The sequence below is a fragment of the Prorops nasuta genome, unplaced genomic scaffold (genome assembly GCF_024137725.1).
Source record: "Prorops nasuta isolate Cenicafe-Biocafe unplaced genomic scaffold, Cenicafe_Pnas_1.2 PNAS00048, whole genome shotgun sequence".
NCBI lineage: Eukaryota > Metazoa > Arthropoda > Insecta > Hymenoptera > Bethylidae > Prorops > Prorops nasuta.
The window spans coordinates 1,005,784-1,025,055 of record NW_027116845.1 but is presented as its reverse complement, the minus strand read 5'-3'; the positions used below and the strand labels follow the sequence as shown (position 1 = coordinate 1,025,055).

General features: G+C 41.5%; 3 protein-coding genes across 3 annotated transcripts; 2 read left to right on the top strand and 1 right to left on the bottom strand.

Annotated features, from left to right (window-relative positions):
- Nucleotides 1-11,506: 11,506 nt before the first annotated feature.
- Nucleotides 11,507-12,828, top strand: LOC136784159 (putative nuclease HARBI1). The gene is made up of 3 exons (XM_066744675.1): nucleotides 11,507-11,523; nucleotides 11,899-12,185; nucleotides 12,269-12,828. The coding sequence occupies exons 1-3, from the start codon at nucleotides 11,507-11,509 to the stop codon at nucleotides 12,826-12,828; spliced, it is 864 nt and encodes a 287-aa protein (XP_066600772.1).
- A 631-nt stretch (nucleotides 12,829-13,459) lies between these two features.
- LOC136784158 (histone-lysine N-methyltransferase SETMAR-like) lies at nucleotides 13,460-14,527 on the top strand. Its single transcript, XM_066744674.1, has one exon. The coding sequence runs from the start codon at nucleotides 13,460-13,462 to the stop codon at nucleotides 14,525-14,527; it is 1,068 nt and encodes a 355-aa protein (XP_066600771.1).
- Nucleotides 14,528-16,431: 1,904 nt separating this feature from the next.
- On the bottom strand, nucleotides 16,432-17,001 carry LOC136784157 (myb/SANT-like DNA-binding domain-containing protein 3). The gene is made up of 2 exons (XM_066744673.1): nucleotides 16,716-17,001; nucleotides 16,432-16,640 (listed from the first exon to the last, which is right to left on the bottom strand). Exons 1-2 carry the CDS (start codon nucleotides 16,999-17,001, stop codon nucleotides 16,432-16,434), a joined length of 495 nt encoding a protein of 164 aa, XP_066600770.1.
- Between the last annotated feature and the right edge of the window lie 2,271 nt (nucleotides 17,002-19,272).

The following is a 19,272-nucleotide window of genomic DNA, read 5'->3' as shown; positions in this document are numbered from 1 at the left end:
ATTGATCATGCGAGGATTGCGACTATTGCGAGGTCCCGAGGCAATCCCTACCGGTAGGCGGCGCTGGTGATGGCAAACTGTGGCGGTCCGAGGTAGTTCAACCACCAAACACCAGAGGGAAACATAACGTCCCCAAGTTACACATCTATGTACAAACCAATTTAAGACAATTATAATTTTGAAATATCTTGTTCTTGTTCCTGTGGAATCCGTCGAGTCCACATGTTTTCCAAAAGGCGTTTCATCTTACTACACGTGTGGAATAGATTACTTGCTCTCTGTAAAAGATTATTTGTATTATAATTTGCATTCAATAGTTGAGTTCGGAATTAGGGCCAACACCACCAAGTGTAGTTAAACCTCGGTTTGCTAACCACGGTTTAAGTAGTGGTACCAATCTAAAAAAATATTCAATTTTAATTTGGCAGTAGTGAAATTTCACTTCATGATTAAACTTCGGATAGCGGAAGTAGCTGGTAGCGAATATATACTCTATTTTTGCTAATATCATACTAATCTCATGTTGATATTGTTGATAGATCTTGTTCTATCATCTTTTTGGTCTGTTTTTTTTTTAAGGAAATAATTATTTGCAAGTAATTTTCAAAATCAATTTAATTATTAATCCTAATTAATATGACTGATTTATTAGAAAATATGGCATACCAGTTTTTATTTGAAAGTGATGAGGAGGATGAAATTTCTTATAAATTAAATCATCGAAGACCACGTATTATAAGGCAAAGAATGAATTGGTTGGCAATATATGATCAAACAGATTTTATCAGAAGATTTCGATTGTCTAAAGATCATATAAAACTAATTTTACAGAAAATTGAAGAAAAGTTAGTTCCTAACACAGTAAGGTAAATAAATAAAATTATAAGCAAAAAATTTATATAAAGGCCTATTATTTTTTTATGCATTAATTAATTAATGCAATAAACTCTAATAAATTTCATGTATGTTTTATATATGTTATATTATGTTGCAATAAAATATTCTACTTGTCCAAAACCAGTTTAAGAAAAGCTTTACTTAATTCATGATAATGGATCATTCAAGGAAATAAATCGGTTTGAAAATTGGGACGGCCAAACTTGCTGTATAAGTTAACGGTAGTGCTCGGCGGTATAGACATGTCATTATCTACTTTTAAATGTACTTGCCGTCGAGACACTACCGTGTCTCTTGATTCTTCAACATAAGAATACATCAGTAGCTTTTACCTCTAGTTTAGCAATCAATCTTTTACCATTTGTAGCAGTAACAACAAATCAAAAAATGAATTTAAAAAACTAAAATTTTGAATCAAAGCAGGATTTAACAAAGAATATAAAGTTTATAATTTTAATTATTATAGTTATTTAATTGTACATGACACTCATTTTTGGCCATTTCTTATGTACTAGCAACTATGGATATTACCTTTAAATTAAAAATATTTATATATATTAAATAAACTTTATCAATCCTTTTAATTGTTTAGCACATTTGAGTCTATATAAATAGTATATTGTTAACTTAGGAAAGAAAGTGTGCAATTTCCGACGAGTTGCAATGCATGAAATGAGATTGATACCCGAGCCGAAGGCAACGGATTTTAATGTAGCCGAGTGTATTGCAATTTCGTACCTCATCAAAATTAATCTCTTCCTGCGGTTAATATACTATTTTTCATAACAAGTGAAGAAAAGTACAGTTTTCCATGCATGTTTCGGCGGGATGAAAATGATTTATTTTCCTCCCGTTGAACTACTTTTCTCCCCGCTGGACTTATTTTCTTTTCGCTAGAATTTACTTTCCACTCGCTAGTCGGCGAAACGTCATTTTCACCCCTCAAAATAGGCACGAGAAGCTGTACTTTCACTTCATATATTATGAAAAATAATAATCTTTATCAATGTAGGTATATATACAAGATTTTCTTTATGCTTTAGAATTGATGATAGAAATATTCATAGATTAATTTGTGTGAAAACACACAAAATTGTCATGAGATAGTTAAAAATAGTGGTTATTCTTAGATGTTATTATCTATTACTAATAAAGTTATGCTTTCAGTTTAAGGAAGCTTTTACTATTTTCTATATAACTAAGTACAAAAATTTAAAAAAAATAATAAGTGAATTAAGTAATGATAGATACTGTAACGAAGTTCCCCGTTACGTATACGAGGTACCGAATAAAGAACATAAAAGCTACCGAACAGTGGATATTATTAATCCCTACGTTACCGACTCGTGAGATAGGCTCACGAGTGGATTATAGCTAACGTCAAGGATAGACCCCGTTGACAGGCAGAGGCCCGGATGAAAAGACCGGCGCTCCAGTAAACGATGTCCAGGTTGTCCTGAGAAGTAAGGCAGGGCCAGGCCAAACAACCCAGGCAACCTGAGATAAGGAGAAGCGGCCTCGGGGAGTCCTAAAACAATGACAGTGTCTATAAGTCCCCACGAGGAGGGGAGATAGAACATCGAGTCTGGCTTGAACGCTGGTTACGCGCGTCAAGCAGGCTGCGCGAATGTCGTGCGCAGACTGCCATAGCAGGCAGTCGGAACGCGACCATGGGACTGTGCTGATGTGTCCGTGCGTGCTGGTGAGCGCGTGACGCGGCACTCAGACATCCATGGGTCGGTTCGCGTACGTGAGGCGTGTGCTATAGGCCAGCCTGCACGTACGTCACGACTGGATACCGGCCAATGCATAGTGGGTTGTGCAGGGGCGTAGTTAGCCCGTTGGAATGTGTCCCGGTGCCCTCCGTAATCCCATAGGCTTGCGCTATGGCTGGACGGGCCGTGAACATTGCCTCCGTGGTGGTCCGCTCCTGGCAAAACGCTATGCTTTGGCAATTGATACCGCATGTTCCCGCACTCCTCACCACCACCTGTGTGTGGGTGGTGAGGGAGAAATGTATGCCCCTCAGCAGGCAGGTCTGCGAGGCTCGGACTTCCGTAAGGAACCCTCCCCTCTCTCCACGACCTAGCATACTGAGCGACCCTGGCTACCGCTACCGTCCATATGCATGGCCGCAGGGCCGTATAAGATGCATAGAGAATGGGGTCGAAGGACCCAATTGATAACGTAGGGTTGTTGGCCACCCAACTGACCAACTGGCGCCCTGATACCGATAGAAAAGGACGGGCGAAGGTAATGGGAAAACCCGTAGTGTGAGTGGCCCCTCGCACTGACGAGAATAACGTTACAAATTGCGCCCAACGTGGTTTCTGATAATAGATTAATTATTCGGCGAACGAATAATCCACAAGTCCGAGAAGTTACCGGAAGTGTTGGAGTTTTCAGGGAATAGGTGGCCCACTATTTTCTGGAGGCTCGGAAACGCTGAAAAAGCATGAAAAGATCATCTGGTTGTAAAAGGGATCAAATTCTGTTAAGAATTGATAGCCTGATCGAATTGACGTGTTCACGTAGAATTCGAGCAACCCATGCTAAGCTAACGGAAAATTGGATGAGAACCAGGGGCGCAAATATAATTTAATATTATATTCGCCCGTGTTAAAATCTAACGCTACCGAAAAGGCTACTTGACTGGGCAAGTGACAGCTGAGCGCTTGTTTGTAAACAAGTCGACCGGCTGAGCTGAGCCATGCTGCCTGGCGGAGCCCGACCGGCTAATTGTCACAGCAGTTCAATTAGCTAGCTATCGAGATGTTGCCAAACATAATTACCGAATTAAGCGCAGAATCGGAAATTTGGCAACGGATGATAACGCCTCGCTAACGTTCCGCGAGCCGGCAAGTCGCCTCACATCTCATCCTACCCTGGATCCCTACAGAACTATTGTTCTCTCCGTCTCGCTCTCTCAGCCTTCCTCGCTCTCTCTCTCTCGCCAAAATAATGGCTTCCTTGAACGCCTCGCCCTCGACCACGATTGCCGGCGGAACCGCCGACGCTCCCGTCGCTCCTGTGCCTATGGCACAGGACTCCTATGACGAGGATGCCCTCCTGGCATCCCCGTCTCCTGCGGGCCCTGTAGAGGGTCCCGCATCCGATCCCGTTCCCGTTCCCGTGGCGCAGGTTGTCCGTCAAACGCCAACCTGCGTTACTGTTATCGAGGTGGGCGGTAGCCCACCTGTTCTCGAGGGGGTATCGAAACACCCTGTAGAGTCTGGGCATGAGGAGCTGGGTACGCATGTACTCAGCGAATTAATGCAGCGACACTGCAGGATGCGTTCGGTAACCCCGACGCCTATGGGGGGGAGCAATCAGGGTCTTCCTAGACGTAGTCTAGTGGAGTTGCTGGCTGCTCTCTTCCGAGCGGACCTGGACCTCTACCACGAAGTCGTGGCAGCGGTCGAGGTGGCCGAGGCACCTGTGCTGAGCACCCCTGTCCGTAAGCTCTCCCGAAAGGAGCGCAAGCGGGTCAGGGAGGTCCAGCGGGAGACAGCGGTAGCTGCTCCGGAGACGAAGCGGCCGTCATACGCAGCTATGGCGTCCGTCAAACCTCCGAAAGGAGTTAAGCAACTGTTGCCGCCTAAGGTGACTCCGGCACCACCGGTGAAGAAGGCGAAGCCTTCCGATCCTGTGGCCACGCGCGCTACCGGCAATTTCGGCATACGTGTATGCTGGAATTGCAAGGGTAAGGGCCATCGGTTTTCCGAATGCCCTACACCAATTACAGATGCTTTCTGTAAGGGGTGTGGGCGCACCGGGAAAACGTTACGCACCTGCCCTGCCTGTGGGCTGCATTGGCAGACAATCGGTCCATACGTGGCGAATGCGGGTACGAACGTACCACGTAAGGTGATAGCGGCAAAACGCAGATCCGAGCGTGGGAAAGTACACGCCCAACCACGGCTTTCCGAGGCGACTCCGAAGGCAGTTCCCCAGGTGGTAACCCCACCGAAGGAAAAACCTTCGAAGCCGCTAAAGACGAAAGCGGCTCGTAAGGAGGTTTGTATGGATAGGGTTTCACAGCTAGTCGAGCCCTAGAAATACTCCTCCTGCAAGTTACCGAATGTTACGGGTACGAGAAATCGTACGATCCCGCACGCTACCGTACACCTCGGTGAATTTCCCATCAATTTCCATCCTATTTTCCTTCCTTTTCATTCCTTTCCTATCCATCCAAAACAAAAATAAAATTGATGGGCTTGAGCCGGTAAAGGCCAATGTTTTCAGGACGAGGTGAGACAGAGACCACACGTGGACCCTCTGTCGAGAAATGTTACCGGTACTGCCATCTAGCGGTAATCGACGGCAAGACGAATCATTAATTCGTGGAAGTGCTGCCGTCGGTCGTGATCGATGGTACTGGAGGTCGATGAACTCGATCCTAGTGCTGCCATCTAGCGGCCCGTAGATGAAGCAGAGCTATCGAGCGCCTAGATCGAAATTCGATTAATCGAAGGGCGATTGTTATCGAGCAGAAGCGATAAGTGAGAATACGAGAATCACTTAGATCGTCTGCGCATGTCCAAAGCTCGGGTGGGGGTAACCTATCCGACGGACGGCTAACGGGGCAAAACAGAACTTTGCCGGATCACTCCAGCGACAACCCTTGGACTACAAACAACACGCACTATTGTTCATACGTAGATGGCTGAGTCCACGGGACGGAAGAGGAGTACCGGGTCGGGCGACTCTGATGAGTTCGCAGAACCGACAGCTACCGATGCTTCCCAGGTAAACCTGGAGAAGAAGATCTCGAGTCTAGACGAGAGAATGGAAAAACTGGAAGGGTCGTTCCAAGATTTCATTTCTCAAGTCCAGCAGGCTTTTGACAAGCTGCTGAAAAATAAGACTGTTCCCGATGAAGCAGCAGTGGCAGCTGCTTCTGCTACCGAAAAGCGCGCTAGAGGCCGACCGCGAAAGACCGCGGCCGCTCTACCGGCATCGGCCAATCAGGGTCAACCTTTGTTGACAGTGACAAGGCCGAGCGATGATCTCGAATCTCAACCGACATCAGACGATGCTTCGGCTGAGATATTCCAGGGGGCCTACAGGACGAGGGTCCTGAAGGGAAAACCTGGAAAAGTTACCGGCCAAGGGGATGACTGTATGCCCCGTTGGCGTGTTCTCGAATCTCTCCAGAGATCAAACTTGACCTTTGCGGGCGATGGAACGGAGGCGGTTGAGAGTTTTATTTCTCGAACCGATGCCGTCCTGAACCTTCTCAGGGTAAGAGATTCGGACCTGGTTGACGTCTTTCCCCACATCCTGACAGGTGTGGCGAGGATGTGGTTTGAGGATAATGAATTCTCAACCTGGTCTGATATTAAGTCCGCCTTAAGGTCTTATTTCAGATCACAAACATGGGAGGAAGAACTGGAGACTGAGCTTCTAACAAGAACTCAGGGTGCTAACGAATCTGTGCGAGCCTATTTGCAGACTATACAGTCGTATATTCGGAAAATAGGCAGAGAAAGATCGGATTGGAGCCGAATCGCTATCGCGCACAAGAATATGCTACCGGTGTATAGAAGAGGTATCGCTATACACAAAAATATGACGTATCGAGAATTTGAGCGTTTGGCGCTCAATTTCGAAGCCTCTTATAGGCCGTCATTAAAATACCGTCCACCTGCCGCGCCTGAGGAAAGTTTAGTTCCTGAGTTGGCGTATACCGGCAGTCATGGAAGATCCCGAGAGTCTAGGCGACACGGTGTGCGTGCCCTAGAAGTGGATAAAACATCCAGCTCTGATACCGACGAATCAACAACGGAAGATTCGAATGATAACGAAGAGCATTTGAAAGCCTTTAAATCAACAAGGAACCGACAAGGAACCAGTTCCAAGTCGAAACCTTCGTTAGATAAGGCAGCTGGCAACAATAACAGCCGGCAGGGCTCAAAACGTAAACAACCGGGCCCGAGCGCTACCTGCTTTAATTGCGGGAAAGCTGGACACGGTTGGAGTGCGTGTAAAGAGCAGAGAACAATGTTCTGTTACCGATATGGCAGCAAAGGGGTTTCTACAGCGGAGTGCCCTAAATGCTGTTCAAAAAACGCCAAGAGGAGTTAGTAAAATTTCCCGAGAATGTTACGACACTCCAAGAGCGGAAAAACATGATACCGAAAATCTTGGGTGAAAACCAAGATAATATATTCCCGGATAATTATGTCGAAGAATATTCAGTACAGCAATGTGTGAATATTAACCATAATTATCGGTCCCGCGACTTCTCAGACCAACATGTTATGTTGGAGACGGAGAATGTAAACAAACAATCAGAGGACACAAGCGCTCGAGTGGTTGCTACCGAAAATTCGAACGATGATCAATCGGTCGATAAGTTACCGGTCGGTGATATTACTGATATAGTAATTACGACGTTTGGCGATAGATCTAGGAAACTAGCATTCTACATCACGATCACCGTACAAGGGGAAAAGCTGTGTGCACTGGTGGACTCGGGAGCCTCACGCACGTTTGCAGGCAAAGTAGCCATTGAATTGTTTAATTCAATTGGTATACAAGCCAATAAGATAGAACCCTTAAGAGTTACCGTTGGCAACAATTACACATGTAAAGTAATTGAGTCCGCCAAGATCCCGATATTTCTTGAGGGGAAGACAACTATAGTTGACACACTATGGATGCCTTCCTTGTCGAGTAATTTTATTTTGGGACTTGATTTCCTACAAGATGCTCATGTTGTCGTGGACTTCTCCACGGGAGAATGGGCTTACAAGGAAAAACCTCAAAATAAACATTGGTTCTCGAATGCCGAATCACTAAACTGTGTAGTGGTGAATAACGGCTTAATGGTTCCCGATAATGATAACGCTAAGAAATTACAAGAGTTTCTAGAAATTAAACTGCCCCCCATTTCTGGAAAACCTGGAATTTCAAAGTTACCGGCAGTCATAATTGACGTGCAAGATCACGAGCCAATCAGACAGCGAGCTCATAGGTGCACGGATAAAATCCGCCAAGCTATGTGGCAAGAGGTTGACGATATGCTAACCAATGGCATTATCGAACCGTCGCAAAGTGATTGGGCGAGCCCGGTAGTCATGGCGAAGAAAGCCAATGGCAAGCTCCGCTTTTGTGTGGATCTCCGGCGCGTTAACGCTGTAACTAAAAAGGATGCGTACCCATTACCGAACATGGCTGCGATCCTAGATGAGTTACGACAGGCCAATTATTTAACAACGCTCGACTTGAGTCAAGCGTATTGGCAGGTACCGCTAGCAGAAAAGTCACGTGGTATCACGGCTTTTATTGTTCCAGGCAGAGGCTTATTTCAATTTAAGCGAATGCCTTATGGATTAACTAATGCTCCCGCAATATTCCAGCGTGCTCTGGATAAATTATTGGGTCCCGAATTTTATCCACATGTATTCGTCTATTTGGATGACATTATCATTGTCACCAAAACATTTGACGAACACTTATTATGGTTGGATAAAGTTATCGAAAAGTTAAGGCAAACTGAGCTAACGATAAATAAGGAGAAAAGTTTCTTCTGTAGAACGGAAGTAAAATATCTCGGATTTATCGTGGACAGTCAAGGTCTTCGCGTGGATTCGGCGAAAACAGAAGCCGTAATCACGTTCCCGATACCGAAGAATTTAAAGCAAATTCGTAGATTCTTGGGAATGGCATCTTGGTATAGAAGATTCATTCCGGAATTTGCGACAGTTGCTGAACCGCTAACGAAATTGACAAAGAAAAATCAGTCATGGGAATGGACAGCCAATCAGCAGTCAGCATTCGACGCGCTGAAAGGATGTTTAACAAGCGCGCCAACGCTTGCCTGTCCAGATTTTTCGATCCCGTTTGCATTACAGACATATGCTAGCAATGTTGGCTTAGGTGCTGTTTTGACACAAGTTATCGAAGGTCAAGAAAGAGTAATCGCCTACGCGAGTAGAGCGCTTACGGATCCCGAAAGAAAATATACCGTGACCGAGCAGGAATGCTTGGCAGTGGTGTGGTCGATAAGGAAGTTTCGATGTTACCTTGAGGGTTACCACTTCACTGTAATTACCGACCACAGCAGTCTCCGATGGTTGCATAATTTAAAAGATCCATCTGGAAGACTTGCTCGTTGGGCTCTCGCCTTGATGGAATACGATTTTACGATCGTACATCGTAAAGGAGCTTTAAATCATGTTCCTGATGCTTTGTCAAGAGCACCGGAAAGTTTAAATGCTTTGCTACCGTCTTACGCCGATACCAAGGATGCGTGGTATTTAAAGCACGTAAAGGATATCGAAAGAACGCCAGAAAAATTTCTTGATTGGAAATTAGATGGAGAGTTGATGTATCATCAACGACGTTCAGATTTGGCAGATGCTGAGCTCGAAGATCTTGATGCTTGGAAACTGGTGATACCCAGGGAGTACAGGCAGAAAGTGCTCGAAGAATGCCATAAGTTACCGCAAGCCGGCCATCAAGGTATCGATCGTACATATCGACGCCTTTCGATAAATTACTTCTGGCCAGGTATGTTCAAAGATGTAACGGCTTACGTCAGTCACTGCGACGAATGTCAGCGTTGCAAGGTAGAACAACAAGCTCCCGTCGGCTTCATGGGACGTTGAATTGTTGAACAGCCGTGGACTGTAATATCGGCAGATATTATGGGCTCACTGACGCCAAGTAAACAAGGGTTCTCGTATGTGTTGGTAATCCAAGACCTATACACAAAATGGATCGAAGTAGCTCCACTTCGACGCGCTAACGGCAAAAAGATTGCAGAAGCTATCGAAAACTTGGTGATTCATAGATGGGGTACACCAAAAGTTTTAGTTACCGACAATGGTACCGAATTTGTAAATAAAGAGATAACTGCTTTATTACAATTAACGGGTATGAGGCAAACCACGACACCTCCATATCATCCCCAGGCAAACCCCACCGAAAGGGTGAATAGAAGCCTGAAGATGATGATAAGGGCCTTTCTCGATTCTGATCATCGAAAGTGGGATCAGCATTTGGATGCATTTAGATTTGCATTTAATACTGCCCACCATGGTTCACTGCAAGCTACACCTGCATTTGCTAATCTGGGTAGAGAACCAGAATCGGCAAGGTCGATGCGACGTGAATTAGAAGGCGATACCGAAATCATGCAGCAACCGACAGAAAAGTGGTTGGCACGCATGAAACGCTTGGAAACACTTAGAACAGTTTTCAAGTATGCTCTCGAAGAAGCGCACGAACGACAGGCAAGACCGTATAATCTACGTTGTCGTGAAAAGCACTATGAGGTTGGCGAGTTAGTCTTAGTTCGCAACCGACAGCTCTCGAATGCCGCAAAACACATATCGACTGCACTGAACAAACCATTCGGTGGACCGTTTATGATTGCGAAGAAGTTATCGGAGACAGTTGTAGAATTGTCTGATTTGGCAGGAAACGTCACTGGCAAAATGTCTACGGCAGACATCAAGCCATACAAGCCTGAGCTACCGCAAGAGTAAACCCAGACTGAAGTGCATCACTGCACGCTTGGGCGTGGCAGCGAAAAACGAACTCGTGTTCGGGCGCTTTCGGTTTCGGGTCGAAACCTCCGTTACGGAGGGGGGTATGTAACGAAGTTCCCCGTTACGTATACGAGATACCGAATAAAGAACATAAAAGCTACCGAACAGTGGATATTATTAATCCCTACGTTACCGACTCGTGAGATAGGCTCACGAGTGGATTATAGCTAACGTCAAGGATAGACACCGTTGACAGGCAGAGGCCCGGATGAAAAGACCGGCGCTCCAGTAAACGATGTCCAGGTTGTCCTGAGAAGTAAGGCAGGGCCAGGCCAAACAACCCAGGCAACCTGAGATAAGGAGAAGCGGCCTCGGGGAGTCCTAAAACAATGACAGTGTCTATAAGTCCCCACGAGGAGGGGAGATAGAACATTGAGTCTGGCTTGAACGCTGGTTACGCGCGTCAAGCAGGCTGCGCGAATGTCGTGCGCAGACTGCCATAGCAGGCAGTCGGAACGCGACCATGGGACTGTGCTGATGTGTCCGTGCGTGCTGGTGAGCGCGTGACGCGGCACTCAGACATCCATGGGTCGGTTCGCGTACGTGAGGCGTGTGCTATAGGCCAGCCTGCACGTACGTCACGACTGGATACCGGCCAATGCATAGTGGGTTGTGCAGGGGCGTAGTTAGCCCGTTGGAATGTGTCCCGGTGCCCTCCGTAATCCCATAGGCTTGCGCTATGGCTGGACGGGCCGTGAACATTGCCTCCGTGGTGGTCCGCTCCTGGCAAAACGCTATGCTTTGGCAATTGATACCGCATGTTCCCGCACTCCTCACCACCACCTGTGTGTGGGTGGTGAGGGAGAAATGTATGCCCCTCAGCAGGCAGGTCTGCGAGGCTCGGACTTCCGTAAGGAACCCTCCCCTCTCTCCACGACCTAGCATACTGAGCGACCCTGGCTACCGCTACCGTCCATTTGCATGGCCGCAGGGCCGTATAAGATGCATAGAGAATGGGGTCGAAGGACCCAATTGATAACGTAGGGTTGTTGGCCACCCAACTGACCAACTGGCGCCCTGATACCGATAGAAAAGGACGGGCGAAGGTAATGGGAAAACCCGTAGTGTGAGTGGCCCCTCGCACTGACGGGAATAACGTTACAATACAAGTTGTATATAGGTATTATCGAGCTTACATTTTCTTTTTTGCATATTGAAGTAACTTCATTTTTAAGGCTTAAGAAGATATCATTTTACATTATTTAATGGAAATTTAAATCTCTAAATGTCCTAATTTATTAACTCTTTGTTATGTTCGTGCTACAACTGATTTCCTGATGTTTGTAAACAAGTAGATAGGCAAATTAGTGCAATAAAAAGGAAAATGCCTTTCTATATAATTAGTGACATCTCTTTATTTATTACAAGATGCTTGATAAAGATTGTTAGTTTTTCTTTCCATTAAAATGATTTTTGTGAAGATAAAATGTTTAATTTTCAGGAATCATGCAATTCCACCAATCATTCAATTAAAAGTTTTCATTAAGTTTGCTGCTACTGGTTCATTTTTATTAAGTGTTGCTGACTTCTTTGGTATCAGTAAAACTAGTGCTGAAAGGATTGTAAGCAATGTTTCTTTAGCAATATCTGAGCTTCATAAAGAATTTATTAAATTTCCATCTGAAAATCAAGATATATTACAAAATAAAGTATCAAATTTTAATTTGTCCGGATTCATCCATGTTATTGGAGCGATAGACTGTATACATGTCCGAATTCAATCTTATGGTAATACTAACTTATATTTTTTGAAACACTTTACATATAATAAATTCAACGTAGTTCAGTTGAATACTTTTGTTTTTTGTCAGGTGGTGATGACGGAGAGCTATTCCGTAACAGAAAAGGTTTCTTTTCTATCAATGTGCAGGCGGTAGTAAACTCTAGTTTACAAATACTAGATTGGGTTGCATATTGGCCAGGTGCCACACATGATGCTACCATCTTTGACAATTCCCGGTTAAAATCCCGCTTTAAAAGCGGTGAGTTTGGAAATGGTGTGTTATTGGGGGATTCCGGTTATCCATCCTTACCATTTCTACTAACACCTCTGCAAAACCCACAAACGCCATCTGAAATTTTGTATAATGAGGCGCAAATACGTACACGCTCCATGGTAGAGAGATGTTTTGGATTGTTAGGTAGAATGTTTCCAGTACTAACACTTGGTTCTCGTTTTCGTAGTCCTCAAAAAACTCTACAAGTAATAACAGCATGTGCTGTTTTATATAATCTGAGCAGAGAAACAATTGCAGTTACACATGATGATATCGATAAATATAATAATGTTGACAGAGATTTACACGAAAACTTAGTTCAAAATGAACGACAATATACAGGGTGTAACCAGCCAAAGACCGAAAGATTTTGACCAGAGATTCTTGAGGCTATACTAAGTAGAAAAGTCCTATATTATAAGATCCGCAAAAGCATGATTGCTGAGATAAATCAGTTTGAAAGCGAGCAATCAGGGCTTTGATCGAACGGAAGAATTACTTTACTGTCGCTTTCGTTGACACCTCCCTTTCGAAAAACAAAAGAAGCTCGTACCTCTCCGCCGCTCCGTAATGCCGTACATGTACACACACACGCCCGCAACTACGCCGATTATTAATATTACCTCCTAACGTTCTACAATCCTGATCCAAGCACCGTATGAAATTTATTTTTCGCCTAATATTAACAGAATCCCTGTGATGTAATTATTAATACTAAAATACTAGACAACATTTCTGCGATTTAGATACCTTTTGCCTGTAAATTTTCGCCGCCTCCCGTCAAGCTTTTCAAAGCATCAGCATCATCTCTGCGTACTCTTCATTGGTGAAATCCGGCATTTTACCCACTCACATGTTTTCAAAATAAACAGATGAAGTATCTTTAGGTTTTTTCTTCCGAATCGTGTCATAGTAATAAACAATCAGTCTTTCGCATCTTTCGGATAGAGTGCAAGTGAACTGCATATCACGGGATATAATTAGTGGCCAAATTTTGTGTCAAAAATGCCGAATTTCACGAATGAGGAATACGGCCAAATGGTGTACATCCTGGGAGAAGCTCGAGGTGTGGCGACAGAGGCGGCGAGAATCTACAGGGAAAGGTACCCAAATAGACGACACCCAATCAGTACGACGTTTACAGACACATATCGTAGAGTTTTAGAAACGGGTAATGTTTTGCCAAGACAGGAGAAAGGTGGACACAACTTACGTGACAGACGTGTGACGGAAAAAGTACTGAATCTAGTAGAAGCTGACCCGACAACAAGCACTCGCCGCATAGCTCGAGAAGTTAAAATCTCGCATATGACGGTACATCGAATTCTCAAGGCTGCGAATTTGTATCCGTACCATCACACACCCGTTCAGGATCTGTTGGAAGGTGATTTCGCACAACGCGTTAATTTTTGTCGTTGGCTTCTGACACAATCAGAAGTCAATCCTGGTTTTCATCGCCGAATTTTATTCACGGATGAATCCCTATTTACTCGTGCCGGAACATTCAATTTTCATAACTCTCACACTTACGCCGAGGAAAATCCACACTTCGTACGTGTGGTAAACTACCAGCATAGGTGGAAATTGAATGTTTGGGCCGGGTTAATAGGGACTCATGTGATCGGGCCGTTCGTCCTTCCAGAGAAAATGAATGGGGAGTTATATGCGAGATTACTCACGGAAGATTTGCCTGAGTTACTTGAGGATGTACCGCTAGACCTGCGGACCAAAATGTGGTTTCAGCAGGACGGTGCCCCACCTCATAATACTCGGCCAGTTTCTGCGATTTTGGAAAATTATTTTCCAAATCGATGGATCGCTTACCGAGGACCTGTGAGGTGGCCCCCTCGCTCTCCAGATCTGACACCACTGGACTTCTTTGTTTGGGGTCACCTAAAAAATGAAGTTTATATGACGGAGCCTGGCTCGCTGGAAGTAGCGCTCGAGCGTTTAAAAGTGGCGGTTGCTAACATAGACGAACGTACGCTGGACAACGTATGGACAGAACTGCTGCGACGAGCGCGAGCTTGTATCGAAGCAGGGGGGAGACATTTTGAACAGCTTTTAAAATAATAGACTAAGGACGACGACGACGATTTGACATGACTGACGTGACGACTGACAAGACAAAGCGACGAAACATTACTTGACGCGACAGACGAACGAAGACAGAATTGGAAAACTTTCCCTGTAGATAAAAATTGCTTTTCATATGAAGGAAATGTAAGTCTTCTTTACTTCATTGGACATTCCGCGGCGGAATTGTACATTTTTTATTAGGATTATGTCATCTTCTAAGCTGTTGCAGCTGGAATCTGACTAACTTGTTTAGCATTTTAGAATCAATAATTACATCACAGGGACTCTGATAATATTAGGCGAAAAATAAATTTCATACGGTGGTTGGATCAGGATTGTAGAACGTTAGGAGGTAATATTAATAATCGGCGTAGTTGCGGGCGTGTGTGTGTACATGTACGGAATTACGGAGCGGCGGAGAGGTACGAGCTTCTTTTGTTTTTCGAAAGGGAGGTGTCAACGAAAGCGACAGTAAAGTAATTCTTCCGTTCGATCAAAGCCCTGATTGCTCGCTTTCAAACTGATTTATCTCAGCAATCATGCTTTTGCGGATCTTATAATATAGGACTTTTCTACTTAGTATAGCCTCAAGAATCTCTGGTCAAAATCTTTCGGTCTTTGGCTGGTTACACCCTGTATAATTGAAAATTACTTTCAAAATTTGATATAATAGAATATTGAAGTATAATATGTGCAACAGGAATAGTATAATACAGAACTTAAAAACTCTAATTTGCTTCTTTATTAGAAAATTATTTTACATTTTATAATCATAAATAACAGGGCAATAATTTTATTTTAAATTTAAACAAAATAGATTTCAAAACTTGCTAAATAATTAAGTCTATCAGTCTTTAAATATGCGGTTACTAAAATAAATTCTATAATCACAATTGCAAATAAAATAATGATATATCCATCAGTTTTACATCATACAAATATAAATAAAAACAATTATACTTTAATTCTCGCATAATATATATATATATTTATAAACGCACTAAGTAATTAAATTCATTATACTTTAATTGCTTACAACTTAAACAAAAGATACGAATTCAAATAATTGCAAAAGTGTTAACGATAAATGGCAGTACTTAGAACATTTGAGTAGAAATGTTAAGGTCAATTTGACAAATTAAGAAAATGAAAATAATAGGTTGTTTGAGTTGTTAACCCTTAATTGAAACTACAAATTTAAACAAAAATTAACTAAATAATATAATACCATATAAAGTGCACAAATTGTTGAAGAGCGATAACAATTTGTTTGGAATACCATTTCTGTATGAGTGATATTATGATAAGTCATCCTTACAATGATCATTTTCTTCGGAACATTGAGGCTGCACAGAACATTTCACAATGAAATTCATGTTTGACATTGGTTACTTAAATTACTTGTAATAATAATATTAATAAATATTCTTTACCGGCATAGGTTGAAAATTTCCTTGTAATTCATATTGTAATTTTGTTATTTGCATTTGTTCTTTTTTCAATTGAGCCTCCATAATTTCTCTCTCCAATGCTGCTTTTTCAGATAAATGCTTCATCATTAAGTTTGCTAGCTGAATTTTCCTTATAGATAAACGCTCTTGCGTAGTTTGTGGTCTCTTTTTTCTTTTTAAGGTTTTACCATTTATTGGTCCCAATAGTGATCTACTAGTGATAGCGTTATGCAATGGCTCACTTATCGGCTTTTTTAAGCTGTTCGGAGTATACGAAGACCAATTTTCTATTTCACCATTTGTCACCATGTGCTGAAAGAAACAAAATATGCATTTCATAAAGCAATTTAATATTTCAAGTGCAATACACATGTTAATTTCAATTATATAATTTGGAATATAATGAATTAATTTATTCTTTAAGAAAATCTTCCCTGTTGTATAGTTTCAAAGTAATAAAATAGTTACATCATTCACCTCAAATACAGGATCATCACAATCTATATTAGGATCGTCATTTTCATGGTCTTGTAATAATACCTCCATCGTCTGATTATCTGAGTCATGTTGATACCTAATTCCTGTTATAGATCTTCCAATTATTTCATGAACTTTCTCAGATATAATATCTAACTTTACATTACATGATCCACCACCTATATGATTACAAATACAATTGCTTATAATTATTGCTAAACTACAAAAATTATTATTTTTATTTAAAATATTACCAGTTTTATAAGTTTCTGATTTTAACTTTGCAAAATTTTTCCTTGCAATCTTTTTTAGATTATTCCACAAAAACTTTAAATTATTTGCTGTTTTATTCTCATATTCTGCAATTTCATTCCATTTTTTTTCTACCTTTTTCCATGTATCATTTTTTTCTTTTAGGCCTACTTTATCAGTCTGTTTATTTTCAATTTTGTTTGAATATTTGTTTACTATTCTGATTAAACAAAGTTTTTCATCTATAGTGTAATTGCTACACCTTGGTAAATTTGATTTAGAAGTCATTTTCCATCAAGAGTCTGTGAAAGATATTTCGAACTTTTGTACATTATTATTGTTATAAAACGGCAAAAAGTTAGTAATTGTTAATGGATACGTAATTTTGCTGTTTGAGGCAAGAATTAATAACGTTGTCTGATAGTGCAGCTGTAAACTTGGAATGTCGATTTTTCCCGTGGTTAACATATTTTTCTAACACATGTTAGGGGAAAATAGAACTTTTAATTCATGTTTTGCAAGATGAAAATGATTTACTTTACTCCCGCTAGTGAAATGCTATTTATATTTGTAAATAGAGTATAAAAATAGTATTTTGCCCTCACAAAAGTTTTCGAGAATGATTAGTAAAATTACTAGTTTTTATAAGTTACTTACTTGCAAAGAATTATTTTTTTAAACGAAACAGACCAAAAAGATGAAAGAACAAGATCTATCAACAGTATCAACATGAGATTAGTATGATATTAGCAAAAATATAGAGTATATATTCGCTACCAGCTACTTCCGCTATCCGAAGTTTAATCATGAAGTGAAATTTCACTACTGCCAAATTAAAATTGAATATTTTTTTAGATTGGTACCACTACTTAAACCGTGGTTAGCAAACCGAGGTTTAACTACACTTGGTGGTGTTGGCCCTTAAACTCTTTTCACTCCGACGGAGCTTTCCCTAGAATTCCCTATTCACTCCGTCTAGTAATTCTGTGTCCGGGAGCAAGTTAGAGAGTGAATAGGGAATATGGAAGAGCTGTGATAGCTAATTGCTATTCTATCCCCACTTCTAAAAGGAAAACAGGGGTAAGGATAAATAAGAAATATTGGCACTAATAGGGAGCTCCGTCTGACTAGTTTAAGCGGGAAAGAAGCAAAATTGACAAATGTTGGTTTCATTATTTTGGAATTAAATTTCAAACGTTTGTTTATATAAATCTAAGGGCCTGATAAAGTAAGTGAAATAAAATTTAAAATAATACAATATCGTGTATAGTTAAAAAATTAATCTTTTATTTCTTTTTAACAGTTGTTATGAATAATGAATATAGTTCGTGTAGACTCTACCAATTTTAATTTAATTTATTTTGATAACTGTCTTCTTTCAATTAATTGCAATAATTTAGTAGTACAGCAAAAATGAAAAATTCCAGTAGCAACTTTATCCCTCCATATATTTTTAATATAATTTTATAAACTACTCACTACTTTTTTCTTGCAGTAGGACATCCATTTTTATTTTATCAAAATAAATTAAATTAAAATTGGTAGAGTCTACACGAACTAAATTCATTATACATAACAACTGTTAAAAAGAAATAAAAGATTAATTTTTTAACTATACACGATATTGTATTATTTTAAATTTTATTTCACTTACTTTATCAGGCCCTTAGATTTATATAAACAAACGTTTGAAATTTAATTCCAAAATAATGAAACCAACATTTGTCAATTTTGCTTCTTTCCCGCTTAAACTAGTCAGACGGAGCTCCCAATTAGTGCCAATATTTCTTATTTATCCTTACCCCTATTTTCCTTTTAGAAGTGGGGATAGAATAGCAATTAGCTATCACAGCTCTTCCATATTCCCTATTCACTCTCTAACTTGCTCCCGGACACAGAATTACTAGACGGAATGAATAGGGAATTCTAGGGAAAGCTCCGTCGGAGTGAAAAGAGTTTAATTCCGAACTCAACTAATACATGGAAGTACACGGACTACAGGAAGGAAAATAATTCCCTAGTGCTAAGGTCTGTTTTCGTTGCCTACACTTTTTACACTTTAGTGCAGCAAGTGTTACTGTATTTTATTTTGAGTATAGCTAAGTGTAGAAAGTGTAAATGCAAATATGTATAGTAACGGGAACGCTAAAGTACATTTAGTACATATATGTATGTAGCAGAGATGAAACGGGAGATTGCTCATGCGAGGTCACGAGGCAATCCCTACCGGTAGGCGGCGCTGGTGTTGGCAAACGCGTGTCTCAGGTCCATCTAACCCCTAACGCCATCTATCGGAAGAGACCACGAAGCACGAGCGTTAAGCTTAGAATAGGGTAAAACATATGCATTGTTGCCAGAAAGCGGAATAAAGAGAGAGCGGAGATATTTTCTCGGACCTCTCTGTCTTTCTCGCTGTTAGCTTCTAGCAGAAGAGTCGAGGCAAAATCTTTCCGTTTCGCTTTGCCGAAAATCTACCAATATTCGATGTCATTTATATTTGCAGGCCAATGCCTTTATACATGATTTTTTCAGCATATTTATTTATCAGCATTGACTTAT

Excerpts from the sequence above, each read along its gene's own strand:
- LOC136784159 (XM_066744675.1), top strand. Across the intron at positions 12,186-12,268 it reads TGTCCGAATTCAATCTTATG|GTGGTGATGACGGAGAGCTA; the intron begins GTAATACTAACT and ends GTTTTTTGTCAG.
- LOC136784158 (XM_066744674.1), top strand. The coding sequence starts at position 13,460 with ATGCCGAATTTCACGAATGAGGAATACGGCCAAATGGTGTACATCCTG.
- LOC136784157 (XM_066744673.1), bottom strand. The coding sequence starts at position 17,001 with ATGACTTCTAAATCAAATTTACCAAGGTGTAGCAATTACACTATAGAT. Across the intron at positions 16,641-16,715 it reads ATCAGAAACTTATAAAACTG|GTGGTGGATCATGTAATGTA; the intron begins GTAATATTTTAA and ends GTAATCATATAG.